The 17994-nt window shown below is 53.6% G+C and overlaps 1 protein-coding gene across 1 annotated transcript in view; it reads left to right on the top strand.

Moving 5' to 3' along the window:
* The window catches only part of Ass1 (argininosuccinate synthase 1), a 48122-nt gene that overhangs the window by 4055 nt on the left and 26073 nt on the right, over nucleotides 1-17994 (top strand). The window contains exons 2-9 of the mRNA XM_038335663.2: nucleotides 931-996; nucleotides 2751-2860; nucleotides 4404-4472; nucleotides 6207-6395; nucleotides 11796-11852; nucleotides 13491-13565; nucleotides 16880-16950; nucleotides 17593-17623. Of these exons, the coding sequence (XP_038191591.1) occupies nucleotides 2756-2860; nucleotides 4404-4472; nucleotides 6207-6395; nucleotides 11796-11852; nucleotides 13491-13565; nucleotides 16880-16950; nucleotides 17593-17623 (597 nt within the window). The 5' untranslated portion in view covers nucleotides 931-996; nucleotides 2751-2755. The remainder of the gene's footprint in view (nucleotides 1-930; nucleotides 997-2750; nucleotides 2861-4403; nucleotides 4473-6206; nucleotides 6396-11795; nucleotides 11853-13490; nucleotides 13566-16879; nucleotides 16951-17592; nucleotides 17624-17994) is intronic.

The following is a 17994-nucleotide window of genomic DNA, read 5'->3' on the forward strand; positions in this document are numbered from 1 at the left end:
TAGGCAGGCATACATGCGTGCACGAGTGTACACACTTGTACACACACACACACACACACACACACACACACACACACTTGGGTCTATACCCCTCAAGTGCATGGAGATAATTTCTCAGGTACCCAACATCAGATGCACAAAGATACACACACAAATACAGCACACACACCACAAGCCCGCATGTGAGCTTCGAGGCACACAGTCCTTGCTGGACACACCCCTTCACACTATACAGCCCCAATGTAGGTTCCCACAACCACACAGCCTGGCAGATGGAGGCAGGCATAGAAGCCCACATTTCAGGGCCTCCTAGTTCCTCCTCCCCACCCCCCAACAAGGAGCTGACTGCCAAAGAGTATATCCGCTCTGAAGTGCTCTCAGAGGCCAGAAGAGGGCGCCAAATCCTCTGGAACTGTAGTTAACAGACAGGTGTGAGCCTCCCTGTGGGTGCTGGGAATTGAACCCAGGTCTTCCCCAGTGCTCTTAACTGTGGAGCCGCCTCTCTAGCCTCCTCCCCACCTTGCTTCAGTCTCCCACTAAATCCAGACCTTACAGATTTGACTAGACTGACCAGTGAGTTCCAGGAATCTGCCTGTCTCTGCCTCTGGGGTTATAGTGCACACCACTATACTGGCTTTTAAACTGGTTGCCAGGGAGGCTTCTGCGGTAGGCACTTTGCCACTAAGTTACTTCCTCAGCTCCTGTTTGTCGTCTGGATTGTGACAGAGGCTTCCAGGGTGATGCATACAAAACTTAACAAACTGGATGATTTACATCCGTGCAGCTCCGTGGTAGACTACATGCTTAGCTGACACACGACTGTACATGTCATCCTTGGCACCATGTCTCCTGTCTCAGTCGGGCCACTCATAGCATCAAGTGGCCACAGAAGCCAGATTCGGGATCTCAACATCACATTTGCTTTTACAGAGTGGTTCACCGGACCAGAGAAACAGACCGCAGACTCCATCCAGGAACCTGTACCTGCAATCGCAGGTATTTTCCACCTTGATCCTTCTCCCTCCTTCCCTTCATCCTCTATGGCCAGTTGCCTAGCTGCAGTTGCCATGGGCACCATCTTCTGGCCCCAGGGTCAGGGCCTGCTGAGTCACTGAATGCCCAGGTCCAGGGCAGCTGGCTGGGCATAGGCAGACAGTTGCTGCCTGCTGGAGACTGCAGGAAGCAGGGAGAATCAGCCCTTGCACCAACCACCTTGTTCCTGAGGTGTTTGCCTCCTTAAGTCCAAAGGGCATCAGGACCTTCAAGAGACCCGCTGGGGCTGACTAGAGAGTGGGCCTGGCGGATGTGTGAGGAACTTCATGGTCTTTGCTCAAGCTCCAAAGTCCACGCGCAGCATGGCACTGGGTGGCCTGGGAAAGCCACTGGAACCCAAGGGACAGTAATCAACAGTCTCCGTGGTAGTGGTGGCAACCAGGTGAATTCCCAAGGCTTGTGGAGGGCTGTCCGTCACCACCCTTCCCAGTGGCATCTAATAAGGACCCTAGCTGCCTCTGCCCTAAGGCAGGGGTTCTCCACGTCCTAATGCTGCAACCCTTAAATAACATGGTTCCTCGTGTTGTGCTGACCCCCAACCATAAGATGATTTTCATCGCTACCTCATCGCCGTAGTTTTGTTGCTGTTCTGAATCATGATGTACACATCTGCTGTGCGACCCCTGGTTGAGAACCACTGCCCTCGCGGAACTGTGAGACACAGAGGCCTGGGCCCACATTCGGCCCTGCTACCCACTGACAGATTATAATCACTGAGTTTCAGACTCTGAGTTTCCTCTTTAGCGCAGTGGGCCACGTGCGTGGCATGCCAGAATGCAGCCCGAGGGCACTCAAGGAGCCATCTAGACAGAAGAAACAGCTGCAGTGGCCAAGAGACAACTGTATTACTTTCTGGCAAGCTCTGTTGGTTGAAGAAGGGGTTGTATTGTGGCAGGGCTTCTGGGAAAGAAGCCCAGACTATGAAGAGGTGTTCTGCCTGGCCTCTCTCTGTACCCCTTTCTCCGTCTGCACACAAGACGCTCTGCGCCCCTGTGGGTTTGAATTGACAGATACTGGGGGTCTCTCGGGTCCCCTGAAAACAGGGTGTCAAGCCACTTCGAATTCCAGTGAGGGAAGGAGGGAGAAATGCCCAGGACCAGGTGGCTTTTTCGCCCAAAGGCGGGAGGCGACATCACTTATTGGGCAAAAAGCCAAGTTCCAAAGCCAGGCTTTCTCTTTGCCCTTGAACTGTTTGTTCTGTGACCTTGACCGCTGACCTCCCTGTGCACCGTCCACCTAATTCCACCTAATTCTGGGGTCCTTGTGAAGGCTCAGGGTGCCCAGGGCCCTATCTGACGCATCTTACTTGGCAAGGACCAGTTCTAAGGGGGCATGTCAGCTGCCTGCGGCTCCGGCTCAGGCCCCTACCCAGCTTCCCGCTACACACACATCCCTCATGCTGGCTTTGGCCCAGCCCTCAGCCTCTCTCTAGCTGGTGGGGACTGGCTTCCAGTCTGATCTCCTTATCACTGGCCCCGACCCCCTGCCGTGAGCATTCTTGGATCCTGTGTGGAATGTGTTCAGAACAGTCAGGTCAGGGTCTCTCAGGGGGTGGATCAGGAAGGTGGACATTCTGTTCCCAGTGCTTTTTTGTCCCAGGGATAAAGCTGCCCAAGGCCTCCCACCGTGGGCCCGGTGCCAGCAGTGACTTTGCAGGGTTGGCCCGTTACACTCACCATTCCTTCACGCTCCCACAGACGAGATGTCCAGCAAGGGCTCCGTGGTTCTGGCCTACAGTGGCGGCCTGGACACCTCCTGCATCCTTGTGTGGCTGAAGGAACAAGGCTATGATGTCATCGCTTACCTGGTAAGGAGGTGCCCAGCATGCCTGCCATCTGTTGCTCTCTGTCCCTCCTGCCCACGGGTCACCATCCCTTCACCAAGGCTCGCTTTTCTCTCTCTACAACTGTCCTGAGCCAGAAGGGGAAAGGGCCTCTCACTTGCTGAGCTGCCTCCATTTCTTTGGCCTTGAGACACCCCTCAGAACCAGAGAAGGGGACAGGATGGCGGGAACAGGGGAGTGCCTTTAGCTATGCCTCTGTTATCTCTGTGCTTCGGCGTGGCACACGGTCCTGACCTCTCCTCTCCCTCTAAGTGGTCTTTAGTTCTAGGGCTACAAATGGATCATCAGAGAGAGGTTGTGCTTGGTGCTACTTCTGTGCCCAGGACCTAGCACAGACATCACTAATCGAGCTGGCTGCCCTCAGGATCCTCAGCAGCCTAGGAATCCAGTCCACAGCTGTGCTCGTCAAGACTCTGGGTTAGAAACCCTTCAGCTTCAGCCTAGAGCAGCTGAGGGCAAAGAACAGAGCAAAAACCAAAAAGCAGTTCTTGCCTCTCATAGTGATGGTAGGGAAACTCCAGGCTCGGCTAGATCAAGGCGCTGTCGGGAGCTGTCTTTCCTTGGCTTCATTCTTGGCCTCTCCACAGCAAGCAAAATCATAACCCAGCTGTCTCAGGCTCACACACTAGCAGTAGATCCTCCCATTGGCTGGAGTCAGGCCTTCCAGGCATTCTTCTCTGTGGCTCCACCTTAGGAACACGAGTCTGTCATACAGGTGGGGCTGGGGTGTGGCATAATAGTTCCCACCATCCCTGGGCGGTGGGAGTGGGGGAGATCCTCCCGGGGAAATGAGCTGAAAGATCCTCTGAAGAATTTGGAATTTGTTGGCAGTTTCTGTATGGTCAGCTGACCTGCTACACAGGACTGGGATTATAAAGGGGGGGGGGGGAGCCCTTTGCTCAAAGCCACCTGGTGAGTGGCAGGTGCATGTGTGTCTGGCAGGGTGGTCCTAGCTCTACAGACCCCAGATTTGACATCTGGCAGATTGAAAGCTGGGTGATATCAGACAGGAACCTACAGCTGGGCCTTAGGGGAACAGAACCCACCTGTGGGTTCAGGTGGGGACAGGCAGTGGGCTCAAGTCCACAGGCAGAACTTTCTGTGTGCAAGCTGAACGCATCTGACCTGAGACTAGGACACTTGGATAAGCTGGTCCCTCCCTATGGCCAGGGTGATGGTGCAGGACAGGCCTCAGAGGAAGCCTCAGCTTTGTGGATAATTGCGACACATATCTGTGTCCCAACGACTTGGGTGCCAGGAGCAGCTTTGCTAACCCTCTCAACCCAAGGGAACCAGTGCCATGCACACCCAGCCACACGGGGCCAAGTATGAGCTGCTGGGGAGCCCCAGCCTCTCAAGTCCCCCTGCAGGCCCCATCCTTTCTTCTGCCACCTCGTCATCATAAGGCACTGCTTCTGTATGACTGCCTGGGTTCACCAAGGGGCCTTGCAATTCTCTCGCACCCTCTCTGTCCCTCAGCTTACTGGACTCTGTTTCTGCTCCACAGGCCAACATTGGCCAGAAGGAAGACTTTGAGGAAGCCAGGAAGAAGGCCCTGAAGCTTGGGGCCAAAAAGGTACGTGTAAGAGGCCGGGCTCCGGGCTGGAGTGGAGCTGTGGCGGGAGGGGCAGCAGAGCTCCTGTCTCCCACACCCATCCCTTCCAGTTTGCCCTCTTGTTTCCAGGGGGGTGAGATCAAATGTGCTGCTTTCAGATATACGAATACCACCCGTCTGTCCATCTACCTATCCACTTATGCATCCATGTACCTACTTACCCACTAACCTACCTATCCACTTATCCATCCATCCACCTACTTACCCACTAACCTACCTATCTACTTATGCATCCATCCATGCACCTACTTACCTATTAACCTGTCTATTCATCTGTCCATCGGTCCATCCGCTCTGTCATCCATCCATTCAACTCCCCATTTGTCCTTTGGTTTGTCCACCCCTCTTTTATCTCTCCTCCATCCACTCCTCCATCATCTACCTGCCCATCCTGTCTGTTCATCTGCTTACCCTTCCATCCTTTTCCATCCTTAGCAAACTCCAGCTGGACTCAGTGCTGGCTGCATCTCTAACCTTTGACAGATATACCTATGTTGGGTGGCCCCACTGAGTGCCATCCGTGAACTGCTCCTAGTGGGGTAACCTTGCCGCTTGAACCCTTTTGCTTGGGGATTGGATAGGAGACATTCCAGCCCACTGCCTGGTCAGAACTGATCCCTTTGTAGGATACTTTTTCCGTTGCTTGTTCCTGCAGGACTCCACAGGTCAGAAAGAGCACTCAGGGATCGAGCCTCACAAACCCAAGGCACCCTGTGGCCAAAGCCTGGGGTGAGACTCTTTTCAGGGCTCCTCAGAGGACGGGAGGGGAGGAGACAGGAGGGCGGGGCTGCCTTATCCTTATCTAGGCAGAAGGAAAAGCACTGAGGACTTCAGCCAGTTTCTGCACAGGGACTGGTGTGTGGTGCCCTCAGTTCCTCTGGTCTCAGCACTCCTCTGTGTTCCTCTATGGAGCTGGCTTGCTTGAAACATTTGGGCTTGTTTGGCCATCGTTATTTTTGTGTTGTCAGTATGAAAGCTACCTTAACAAAAACAGCAAATAGCACTTTAGTACGTGATGTAATGTGTTATATATTTCAAATTTTATCATGTATATGGGTGCATATATGTCTGTACCATGTGTGTACCTGATGCCTGCAGTTATCAGGAGAGGGTATTGGATCCACCATGTGGGTGCTGGGAATCAAACCCAGGTCCTACAAGATCAGCGGGTCCTCTTAGCAGCTGAGCCATCTCTTCAGCCCCAATCAATTGTTTTCACTGGTCTTCCTAGGAGGGTCTTCATTCCTCAGAGCTAGGGTCTCAGTACTTCACACACGGCTACTTGGACACTTGGAATGTAGCGGATCCCTGGCTGCATTTACTAGCTGTTCGAAGCTCTGTCCCCTCACCTATTCCAGCAGTTGTGACAACTGACAATATCTCCAGGGATTGCCAGGTTCCTTCTAGAAAAGCTCACCTCTGGTTGATAACTTCTGTTCCAGATCCTAGGGAACAACAGAGTTCCATTCTGTTGAGAAGGATGCTGGATGGTATATTGGGATTGATTAGTAATGTCTGCCATGAGTGCAGAAAGGGGACTGATAGTATGGTTGGCTGGAACTGATTAGTGATGTGTTACAGGGTAGAAAGGAAGTCTGTAGCCTGCTCTGATCTTGTATGGACTTTCCAGGGCTCTGGGTTCATGTTGAGCCCCAGTCCTTGCTAGGTTCCCTCTCACAATCACTCTCCCTTTAGGTGTTCATTGAAGATGTGAGCAAGGAGTTTGTGGAGGAGTTCATCTGGCCCGCTGTCCAGTCCAGTGCACTCTATGAAGACCGCTATCTCCTGGGTACCTCTCTGGCCAGGCCTTGCATAGCCCGCAAACAGGTGGAAATCGCCCAGCGTGAGGGAGCCAAGTATGTGTCTCACGGTGCCACAGGAAAGGTAAGGCTAGAGATGATGGGTGGATGGATGGGTCTGGTGACTGGAAGGAGGAAGGGAAGGCGGGCCACTGAGGATTTCAGAGGTGGCCAGGGTAAAGGGCTGGGCAGTCTGAGCAGCAGTGGTCATCCCTTCCGTCTGTGTGCTCAGCTTTCCAGGGGAGCCTTGTCACCCTCGGTAGGCCTGACACAGCCCCAGATAAAGTCACAGCGTATGTCACCACGGGATGTCACAGAAAGGGCTAGAAAGAACTGGAGAGCAGGGTGGGTTCTGAAGGCTAGAACTTCAATGACACAGTGTAAGGACCTGCTCCTTCCTAGCCAGAGAAGGACTATGTTCGAGACCACCCCCGTCCCCAGAACTCAGGCATTCAGTCCTTGCCTCCTAGAGGTCTCAGTTGTGTTCCCACCTCTGTGAAATATGTTTGTCTCCTTTCTATGAGGGGGGCGGTCTTCCTGGACACCCTAATAGCCTCATCGAAACCCAGCTCCTCTGTGAAGACCAAACCAGGTCACATCTGGGGATTTAGACCTGGCTCCTGGATGTTTTGTTTGTTCTTGTTATTCCAGACGGGGTTTCTCTGTGTTATAGCCTTGGCTACCTGGAACTCTTTATGTAGACCAGGCTGACCTGAAACTCATAAAGCTCTACATGCCTCTGCCTACTCCCCAGTGCTGCGGTTAAAGAGATGTGCCATGACACCTGGCTATGGCACCTGGCTTTGAGGGATGCTTTTGCCTGCATGTATAGCACAGACTAAAGAGGAACCCAGGGGGCAGTTCCCAGCTTCTATCCCCAAATGGCCACACTCAACAGTATTGATGAGCTCTCTCTGGGTGAGGTGGTGCATGTCTTTAATTCTAGCACTCGGGAGGTAGAGGCACGGGGATCTCTGTGAGTTCAAGGCCAGCCGGGTCTACAGAGCAAGTTCTAAGACAGCCAGGGCTACACAGAGAAACCCTGTCTCGAAAAACAAAAAACAAACAAAAAGACACAGACTCTCAAACGGTGTATGCCATGACAATAGTCTAGGATAGGGCACAGCTGTCAACCCCGTCCGTTGTCTGTAACCCACGAGGCTTGCCACCTTGCTGACATTGGGCTGTGATGTTGGGGGTACAGGAGACATGCAGCTTAGGCAGACCTGGTGGTGGCCCTGGAAACAACCAACCACCAGGGTAACACTGGTGTGAAAGCTTGGCTACTTACTCCTTTGTTGTCTTGGATACTGACTCAGCTAGCTTGTGTCTGACATGCCAAGGGTGGGTACCTGCTGGGTTGCAGCCACAGTTGAGTCCTGTCCTTAGGTTAGGGAAACCTAAGGACACCCAAGCTTATAGGCTGCTGAAAGACAGGAGTCAAGAGCCTTAGGTCAAGGGTCAGGAGGAAGACCGCTTCCTGTCTTCATGACGTCTGTACTCTGGCCATGAACACAGGAAGACACATTGCAGAACCAAGGAGCAGTGTGTCCCTGAGGCCAGAGACTGTGATAACAAATGTCCCGACCGGGAACACAGAGAAGCCATGGGAGAGGCAGCAGGATCTGAGCCCAGCTCAGACAGTTCTGAGGATACTGGAGAACAACCCTCCTGGTAGTAGCCATGAAGGGGAGCAGACTGGTCGGCAGTCTTCACACCCAAGAGGGTCCCACTTTTCACTGGTACCCAGTCTGCTTAACTGGATTTTAGGGGACCACATGAGGAGAGGTGGGTGCTACAGGCTATCTGGGAAGTCCATAAGTACCGTCTTCCCTAAGAGCCACGGAGGGAAGTCAGACCCAGAGCTCAGAGCTGCACACTTGGCTCAGGTCGAGCACCATGGTTTCCGCATTGTACACTTTCCCCTGGGGGTCACTGCTTCACCGTCTACAGATGGGTGTGAAGATAGCACCCAGCTCCTGGGCCGTTTAGAGAGATGGGTGAACACAGGCAAAGGTCTCAGTGCAGGATAAAGCCCCCCAGCCACTGAACCTTCCCAGATGAAATGAGCAGGCAGTGAACCTCTCCATCCTGGGAGGCTTGCAGGCTGAAGCCAAGAACAGGGCTCTGAAGGTCCATTCTATGAGGAGTCAACGGGGCAGCATTCAGACTAGTAGAGCAAGAGACTGCATCTCCTGGTTCTTTGAAATTGACCACTTGCTGTGCTATATGCATATGGACACCAGAGGGCACCAGAGGCTTAGGTTTGAGTATTACTACAGGGTGCAGACAGGGAGAGCGACCCAGGGCTTGAGTTCACTGCCGAGGTTTCTCAGGGCTTCACCAGCAGGGTTCTAGATCTTTCCACATGGGCCCCTACAGCTGCTTTGATTGGGCTTGGGGGTGTCTCCACTGTTCACAGGGAAGATGGTCCAATTTGAAACATCTCAGGGTCCCTCATACCAGCAGCCAGAAGGCCAGTGAGACTGCTGGGGAGCCAGAGCCTCTGTCTCTGCTGTCCCTGGTCTGGGTGTTCTCCATGTGTGTACAGCACCCCGCCTCCTCCCCCAGCACATGGCCCTCGCTGACAACTTCCAAGAGCTGGAGAGTGGAGAGGTCCTGGGATCAGCTGGGGCTTAGCACTGGGTTGCAGTATCGGCTTCTCGGGAACACACCAGTGACTGCACATCTCAGGAAGCGGTTGTCCCGGGACGATGGTGGGCAGGGTGATCAAGAGGCAAAGCCACACTGGGCATGAGGACATGCTGAAGACCCGCTGAGTCAGGTCCCAACAGGATACTGGCAGAGTCCCGCTAAAGATGTGGGGGCCCTGGGTAACCTCAAGAGTGAATTTCTGAGGAGACAGACTCTCTATATATATCCTAGGCTGGTTTTTGAACTTACCATTCTTCTGCCTTAGCACCCCCATCACTAAGAGTTGGTACAATAGTTTAATTTTTTACTTATGTTTGTGTATGCACCACACAGGTGAACTAACCCACAGGGGTCAGAAAAAGGCATTGGATGCCTTGGAACTGGGGTTATGTTACGCGTGGTTGTGAGCCACCAAGTATGTCCTGGCAGCCTAACCCATGTCTTCTGCGAGAGCAGCGGGTGCTGAGCCATCGCTCCAGCCCCAGCATTCTCACCGTGCTTCTTCCTAGGCAGTAGCTCTGTACAGCCAGGTGGAGGCGCTGTGGGACTGAGACACGGAGCCAGCAGGAACACTAGCAGCATGTATTCAGATAGCCTAGAAGGGCAGGAGTTAGCCAGAGACATTGAGTGAAGTGTAGCCCTGGCTAGAGGCGTGGCCTGTGCAAAGGCCCGGGGTCAAGGTGACTCTCCTACAGGCAGTCCAAACCAAAGAGCGTCATTCAGAACGGCATTGTTTCTTGTCCTTGGTTGCTGCAAGAGTGGACCCCCACCCATCCAGAGAGCTCGAGCCCCTAGATTTCAAAGAAAAGCCAGGAAATATGAGCCTTAGACTCTGGGGGTGCAGGGGTAGTTTTTTAAATGGCACCATCTGCAAGGCTACCCTAGGGCAGATGGGAGGCACTCCCCCTTCCTTGCCCTTCCATTCCCATGGGCGCTCACCATGGTACACACATGTGCACACGCACCAGTATGTGGATGACATGTGTATGATATGACTATCCCCCGCCTCCATCTCCCACTTAGGGATGCTACTAGGAGCTGCCCCAGCACTGGGAGTCCGAGGGTCAGTAAAGAAAATGCAAGGCCATAGACTCTTGCCTAAGACAGATTTTGAATCAAGAAAGCCTGTTTGTCCAGCTTTTCCAAGGCTCTTGACTTCTGAACAGATGGGTATCCGTCCCCCTGCCATGTCTGGGTCAGCAGACACCAGCCTAGTTGGGCCTGGCTCGGGAGGCACAGGCTGCCTTTTGTGTCAGTGAAACATGAAGCCACAGGGAAAGAGTGGCCAGGCTAGGTAGCACTTGGCCATGCACGGTGCAAATCTAAGATGAGGCATCGTTGTGCTACAGCATTCTGGCTTCCTAAGGGTGCCGCAAGTGGGTTCCAGAGAAAATGCGGCTCGCCTCACCTTGCCTCAGTGTCCCCACATCCCCCCCATGGGGTGGCTTGTACAGAACCCATGGTCTCACTTGCTGCACCTGCCCAACTGAGAAGTCTCAGGATGGATGTGTCGCCTTTGTGACCCTGAGCACTGGTTCCGCATCTCTGGCCTTCGTGCCGTCCATCTCTCAAGCACGGCTAAAAGGCCCTCTGGCCCCTGGAACTGTCCCTGTGACAGAAGTAGTAGGTGCCAGTGTGGGACCGAATGGAGACGGAGGGGCTGGCTGCGGGGCCCGGTGTCCGAGAGGCTCAGCAGCCTCTCTTTTTAGCTCCCAGCTCTGTGGGGAGGGGCTGGAACCAGGCTTTCCGCACCACCTGACAAGACTCCGGAAAATAACATGTTATTCCCACTGCTGCCTGGCTGCGCCCGTGCAGTTTTCACAGTAGGCGAAAGGGGCCTCTATTATTTCTCAGTGCCTGAGCCTCCCTCTCTGTGAGTGGCAGAGCAGACAACACAGAGACAGCATCCCCGGTAGCCTGTGCCTGCCCTACGCCTCTTCCTCCTGACTCCTGGAGTGGTCAGGATGACCGTCTACAGGCTGTGAGACATGTGGGCCTGGGGTTGGGGATCTGCCTCTGCCCCAGGAGGACACGCATCTGTTCGCTTTTACAGTACTGTGCCCCTTCTGGGCCTCAGTCTCCCTGTCTGTGCAGAAAGAGGCTGAAAGCAGAAGGCCTTCCCGGGTCATTTAGTTCTATTCCTTCCTCCAAATAACCACTAGGAAGTGGGGAAACTGAAGCTTGGGGAGTGACAGGAATCATCACTTCATGAGTGTGAAAGATCAAAGCGTGAGGCTGGGGTCCCTTGGGGGCCCGTGTTTTCCTGCTTGGAGTCTCTGGGATCCAGCTCTCCAGCCTCTAAGGAGCGGCACGCTCCTACAGGACCCTCTAGACTGCATCCATGCACACACACATGTATTCTTCCAGGCCTCCACCATGTTTCCAACAGTGCATATACTCACAGATGTCTCCGTGTGCTCGTGCTCTGCCCTCAGCTTGAACATGGCACAGCTGTGTGCTGTCCAGTGTGCACTCACCCTTCAGCCGTACACACACGGTACAGCTGTGTGCTGTCCAGTGTGCGGTCTCCCACTCACCCTTCAGCTGTACACACATGGTACAGCTGTGTGCTGCCCAGTGTGCGGTCACCCTTCAGCTAGCTGTAAGCATGCTTACCCAAGCCTTGCATCTCGTGCATGCCATGGGAAAGCCCTGGGGTCCAGTCATGGCCCTCGCATGGAGAAGTATCTGCTTCTTTGGTCTCTGGCCTTAGAACAGGCTAGCACGTGTCCTAGGGTGTCACTGCGTGAGAAGGGAGCCCTCTGCCATTTTGTCGTCCATCCTTAGATGCCATCCTGTGGCACTCATAATCCCTTGCTCTCCGTTCCAGGGGAATGACCAGGTCCGCTTTGAGCTCACCTGCTACTCACTGGCACCCCAGATTAAGGTAAGATGTTGCTCCTCCCTCTCCAGGAGCTGACAAGGGTAGAGTCCTTGTGCTGCTAATGTCTCTGTGTCACTCCATGGTGCCCCTGAGTCCTGTAAAGATCACCAGTAGACAGGAGGTGGCATCTCTGGGAAGGCTGCAATCTTCCTAGCCATTCTCTCTCTTCCTGGAGGTGCAGTCCGGGTGTGGGGAGGGGGCATTGATATCTCTGGTCATGGGTCAGAATAGTCTCTTACAGCTATGTCCTGACCCCTTTCTGGATATTTGTGGCTGACCCCCTCCGTGTCTCAGAGCCTTCCCTGGAGACCTTTGGCATGTCATGAGCATGGACCAGACTGGTCCCTTCAGTCACCCTTGCCCCTCAGCCTGACTGACCTGGGCTTCTGTCTACTTAACCCTCCATCCCTTCTCTCAGTCATCCTTTGCTTCATCTTAAAAAAAATTTAAAATCCAGGCCTAGCACTCAGGAGGTAGAGGAAGGCACTTCACTATGAATTAAAGCCCAACCTGGTCTACATAGTGAATTCCAGGCTAGCCAAGGCTATATAGTAAGTAGTAAGATCCTGTCTTGAGGGAGAGAGAGAGAGGGAGAGGGAGAGAGAGAGAGAATCGGGTAACATAATTTAATATTTCATTGAACTCCATGTATTCAAAAAGTTATCTAACATGGACTCAGCATTTCCCAAACTGCTAAAGAGGCTTCCACGTCCCTTTCGCGGTGCCAGCCCTCCGGGCTCAGTCTTGTCAACGGTGGCTTCATTCTGCACCCCACAACCTCGACCTGAGGTCCTTGGTAACCCCAGGAGACCTAATCCTTCTCCTTCCCCCTGGACTTCTTCCTCTCTGCGGTCCCTTGCACGGACTGCCAGCTGTCCCTGGCCTGGAAGTGAGCGGTAATGAGTTCTGATATATCTGACCTCTGCAGGCCAGGCCTCCAAAGGTGCCCAGCACACTAGCTGCACTGCAGGGCCTCTGACGCCAGGGCCCATCCTTCAACCTCTGCTTCTGGTTCCCACGGCCACTGTGGGGGATGGGGTGACTAGTTTCTGGATCTTTATTTAAAGAGGCAAAGCCCAGGGGCTATGGTGGGATGGGGCAGGGGCCCAAACTGGTTGGTCTCTGGGAGCTTGGCCAATCATGAAGTTTCTCAGTACTGAGTCTGATTAAGGACTGCTGTGTCTAGGGCCGGGCATTGAGAAGCGTACCCTGATACCACCACACCCCACTGCGTCCACCACCCCAGTGACGTTGTACTGGGTGATATGCTGAGTTTACTTCTTGGGGACCAGTCCCTGACCCTGAAGGCCAGCAGGGCTCCTGTGGAATATGTATAGTTGGGACTCTTCCATACCCCCCCACTGCAGCATTATGTGGGGGGGCAAATTACACTTGTGCTGTCTCCCTCCCACCCCAGCTCAGTTCACCAAGACTCACTCATACTTTCAGACACTCAAGTCTCAGCTGGAAAAACTGAGGCCCAGAGGGATGCACAGCCATTTGGTCACAGAACAAAGGTCTCCACCACCCAGTATTCCTTCCTTAGTCTCCCTGCTCACTCCCCAGGGAGTCTTCTGAGGGACACAGTGGGAGACTCCTTATCCAGGTCCTGACCCTTTGTCCCCTTTGTCCTGCCTCCAGGTCATCGCCCCCTGGAGGATGCCTGAGTTTTACAACCGGTTCAAGGGCCGGAATGATTTAATGGAGTATGCCAAGGTAGGTCCAAGCCTCAGCTGAGCCGCGGGCTATTGGGGCTAAGGCCACCTTGTTGGCATGAGACAAGATGGAGCCCCCTCCCATGACATTCATTCCCCAAATCAGCCTCATAGGTGTGTGGTCCATTTCCTAGGTGGGCCTCTGTGAGGTGACCCAGTTCACTGAGCTGGGAGGCGTTGGGTTGCCTGCTCTAAGACTCCTGCATGCCTCTTCTGCAGCATGTAGGCGTGGGTTCCCAGGGGAGTGCCAGGAAGCGGGAGCAGGGGAGCTGTTCTGCACCTCAATTACCTGGCCACTGATGTCCCCAGTGCTTTCCCTGGATCAGGGAGACACTCCCAGGCCAATGTCAGACAAAGCCTTTCCTGGCGCCAGCCATTTTTTGAAATACAAGTTGCAATAAAACATATTAGAAGTTTTGCATCATGATCCTTAGCTGCTCCCCAGGGCACCTTTCTTTTTAGCGACTCGATGGCAGCACTTGACAAACAGCCTCAATCAATCAGACAGGGGGAAAAGCAAGTCGGTGCACACACCAGAAAATTGCTCAGGTTTTTAAATAGCAGTCGCCAGGGCCTGGCTGTGTGAGCTCGCTGCAGCCAAGGTGCCGCATGGTAGGGGACGCTGCGGGGAACACAGGACTGCAGGGAAGGCAGCCCTGCCCCAGCCGCCAGCATCCCATTAGGCCCCTGAGCGCTGGGAGGAAAGGCGTCCTTTGCCATCTGTTGTTTTATTATTAAGAGTGGAGTTTACAAGAGCAAACCCATATGTTGCCAAACAAATCGTCAAATAGTGGTGCTATTAAGGGAGTGGAGGTTGGCGAGGCGTCTTTTTTCCTCCCCCCTTGTCTCCTTGATGAAGAAGAATATGAAGCAGGCCCCGTCTTTAGGGATAATGAATTACAAGCTCTGTGCTTGGCCTTGTTCCCTCCCCTAGTCCGGTTGGAAGCAAGGGCCAGGCCGACCTGCGGCTGCTTGTACCCTCCCTCTGGACCCCACTGGTCGACAGCCCAGGTTTTTCCCAGCACAGCTGATTTTGTGGCCCCTTTTTTTCTGGATTCTGGGGAGAAGACACTTAGCTTCCACCTTGAATAACCTTCAGAGCAGGAAGAGTTTGTGCAGGAAGAATGTGTCTCCCCACTTTCTTCCTGGGTGCTAGGTTCAGGATCGGGCTATGGAAAAACTTTAGCACACCCAACTAGGAAAGGAGACCGCACCCAGGAAGTGACCAGAAGCACCGAGTGGCCGACTGCTTTGTGTGAGATTCACAGCCAGGCAGGATCTGAGACAGATGAGGGGAAAGAAAATCAATGGGGCTTTGAAAATCTCTGCTTTCAAAGCCCTTAAGTAGCCAGGGTCAAAGGGTGCTGTGGAGGCACGGGGAAGCCTTGGCTTCTGCCTCTCCCCAGACCACTGCTCAAGGCTCAAAACCACCCCATCGTCATCATTATCACAACTGATTAGAAATAATAGTGCCCTGATGGTGCAGACGTACAATCCCAGAGCTGAGAGAGCTGAGGAAGGATCGCGAGTTCAGGGTCAGCCTGGGTAAATTGGTACAGAAGAAGGGGGCTGGAGTAGATGCCCATTTTACATGGTGAATCCCTGGGTTCAATCCTCTCGTAACTCAAAAAATTAGTACTAAAGGTAACTAATTCTAAACCAGAGTTTGAGGTGGTCACTAGAGCAGCACCTGCCCCAAGGCCCTGCCACCACTGCTGCCTGCTCCCCGCCTGCTCCCCACCTGCCCCCTGTGCCCCCACCTGCCCCTTGCCAAGGTTGTTTTTTATCTTTAGTTAACCTGGGAGTCCTTAGGGCTGGGGTGAGTGAGGACAGAGAAGAGTGAAGAGACGGAACTCGCTGTGCTGGATTCTGCTCTGGTCAGCATCTGTGGCTCTGCTGAGGGCAGCCACCTGCCCTGCTCTTCCTTGCTGCCCCTTCCCACACTCCTTCCTTTGCTCTGTGATCAAGGCCAATTGAGAAAGAGGCGAGGGTCCCACATCACCCCCAGAAACAAAGGTTCCCTACCTGGCCAGCCACTTCTCTCAGCTGCCCAGCAACGTGCCCTCAGATGTCACCAGCACCATCTTGCAAAGTTCTGGTCCCCTACCTGTCAGCTCCACATGGAGAGAGCATAGAGCAAGTGTGGGCATTGGATCTGTGTCGAGCAGTGGGGAAATGAAGTATTCTGGTTGTCTATGCTGTTTAAACAAAAGACAGACATCTCAAGGGCAATTGTGGCTTATTTTGGGGGCTGCTGTTTTTTTAAGTTTAGCTAAAGGAACAGCCAAAGGGACTTCCTCTCTTTTAGCATCACTTGAAGCTCAGGACTACAATGAACTCTCACTAGCCCACACCTGGCGGAGGGCTCTAGAATCTTAGGCATCAGCCTGTGAACTGGATGGGCAAACCTATCCCCTGAGAGACTCCCTAAATGGTGCCAGTGGAAGTTCAGGTTCCCACTGTGACCACAGGGCTGAGGTGGAGAGGGACCTCAGAGGCGCTGTCTGGCCTCATAAGCTTGAGGGGCCATTGACCTAGCCATCTATCCCAAGCTTCATGCCCACCAGAGTTGAAAGGGTATAGCAATTTCTGAGCTGAAGCTCAGAACTCATGTGTGGTTATAGTCAAGTGTCTGTGCACATAAGTGACTAGGACAGTCATCTACCCTTTCCCCTGGAAATTGAGCCCATTAAGGATGGCCAGCCACTGTCTGGCCTGGGGTCTGGGCATATATCCTTCAGCAATGGTGAGGACCACTTGGAAATCAAATATCATCAAGCCACAAGAGATGGAGGTGGAGGCTACCTGGCTCTACTTTGAGGGTCTGCAGAGCGGCTGCATGGCTTGGAGGGATGGCTTCCAGGAGATACCTTGTGATGGAGGTTCCTATAGGTGTTCCTCCTTTCATCAGGTTCACATGAAGCATTGCAATCTCTGGATGGATGCCTCTGTGGTCCCCTTGAGGCTGCATGATAGATACTTAGGCTGCTATAGCCCCTAGCTCTTAGGATGTGGTGGGTATCAGTAGCAGGTGCCAAGAAATGCTTAGCCAGTTCCTGCCCCTAAGTGCTTCTATGGGTCCTGGGACTGTGGGCTCATGATATCTTCTGGAAGGAACTCCAAGGTCAGCCTCCATTCTGATTAATGAGGGCACTTTAGTGTTTAAGATCCTCCCTTTCTCCCTAGGCAGCCTGGGAAGGGGAGAGGGACATGATTTGGGGCTAACTGGCACCTTGAGGGATCCCAGGCAATGAAGCATGACCTTCATGTATCCTCCCAGGAGCCTCCCCCTGACCATTTTGTCTTCTTCTGTAGCAACATGGAATTCCCATCCCTGTCACACCCAAGAGCCCCTGGAGTATGGATGAGAACCTAATGCACATCAGGTAAGTCCAGCCCCTTCCAGCACTGAGGCAATGGCCCGGTGGTTAAGAACGCTGACTGCTCTTGCATAGGACCTGGGTTTGGTCCCCAGCATCCGCATGGTGGCTCACAACCATCTGTAACTCCAGGGGATCCAGCGCCCCCTTCTGGCCTCCATGGGCACTGCATACATACATGCAGGCAAACAGTCATACACATACAATACAAGTAAGTTGGAGTGAGAAAGTACAACCCCTCTGTTCCAGGGACTGACTTTGCCATGTTCTCTTCAGTCGGTGCAGGCAAGCTCTGTGTATTGATCTGGCAGGCCTGGGGTATTGGGAACAACTTCTCAGAGGAACTTGTCTCTGGAGTTAAAACCTCAAGGGTGAAGAAGGGCCAGACTGGAATGAGTGTTGAAGGCAGAAGTCCCCATGTGTGGCATCCCAGGGCTGCACCCATAAGACTGAGTGGGGGAAAACCCCATTTCTTCCTTGCAGCCTGCAGCTTCCTTAGCTAACTGGGGTGGCTCAGAGTGTTCTGGGTGGGGTTGGCAGCACTGCTTTGGCAGAGAGAAAAGGCAGACTGGACCTGTGGGCGATTCAGAGGACAGTAGAGGTTTACATGACACTACTATGTATACTCAATTCACTTCTCCCCTACAGCTACGAGGCTGGAATCCTGGAGAACCCCAAGGTAAGCCCTTTGCCTGGGAGCCAGCTGCCTGTGGTGGTCCCCGGTACTCACGCTATCTGATGCGCGTGAGGCCTAATTGAAATTTCACCAGGGGCCAGGGTAGTTCTGCATGGCAATCTCCCAAACTCTCCCCATGGGCCACTCTGCCTGCTGCCTGCATGCTGGGCTCTGACTCCCGCTCCCCCCTGCCCCTGCCACCCCACACACCCCACTTCCCTGGTGTTCTAACTGCTGTAGAGATGAATACTGGAAGGAGCCATTTCGGGGGGAGCAGAGAGGATGGGTGATTGAAAGACAATAGGGAAGCGATTGAGCAGATGAGGCGCTTGTGGGCGGGTGCGGCCTATCCCCACCAGCGCTGGTGCTAGGCA

Source organism: Arvicola amphibius, chromosome 7 (genome assembly GCF_903992535.2).
Source record: "Arvicola amphibius chromosome 7, mArvAmp1.2, whole genome shotgun sequence".
NCBI lineage: Eukaryota > Metazoa > Chordata > Mammalia > Rodentia > Cricetidae > Arvicola > Arvicola amphibius.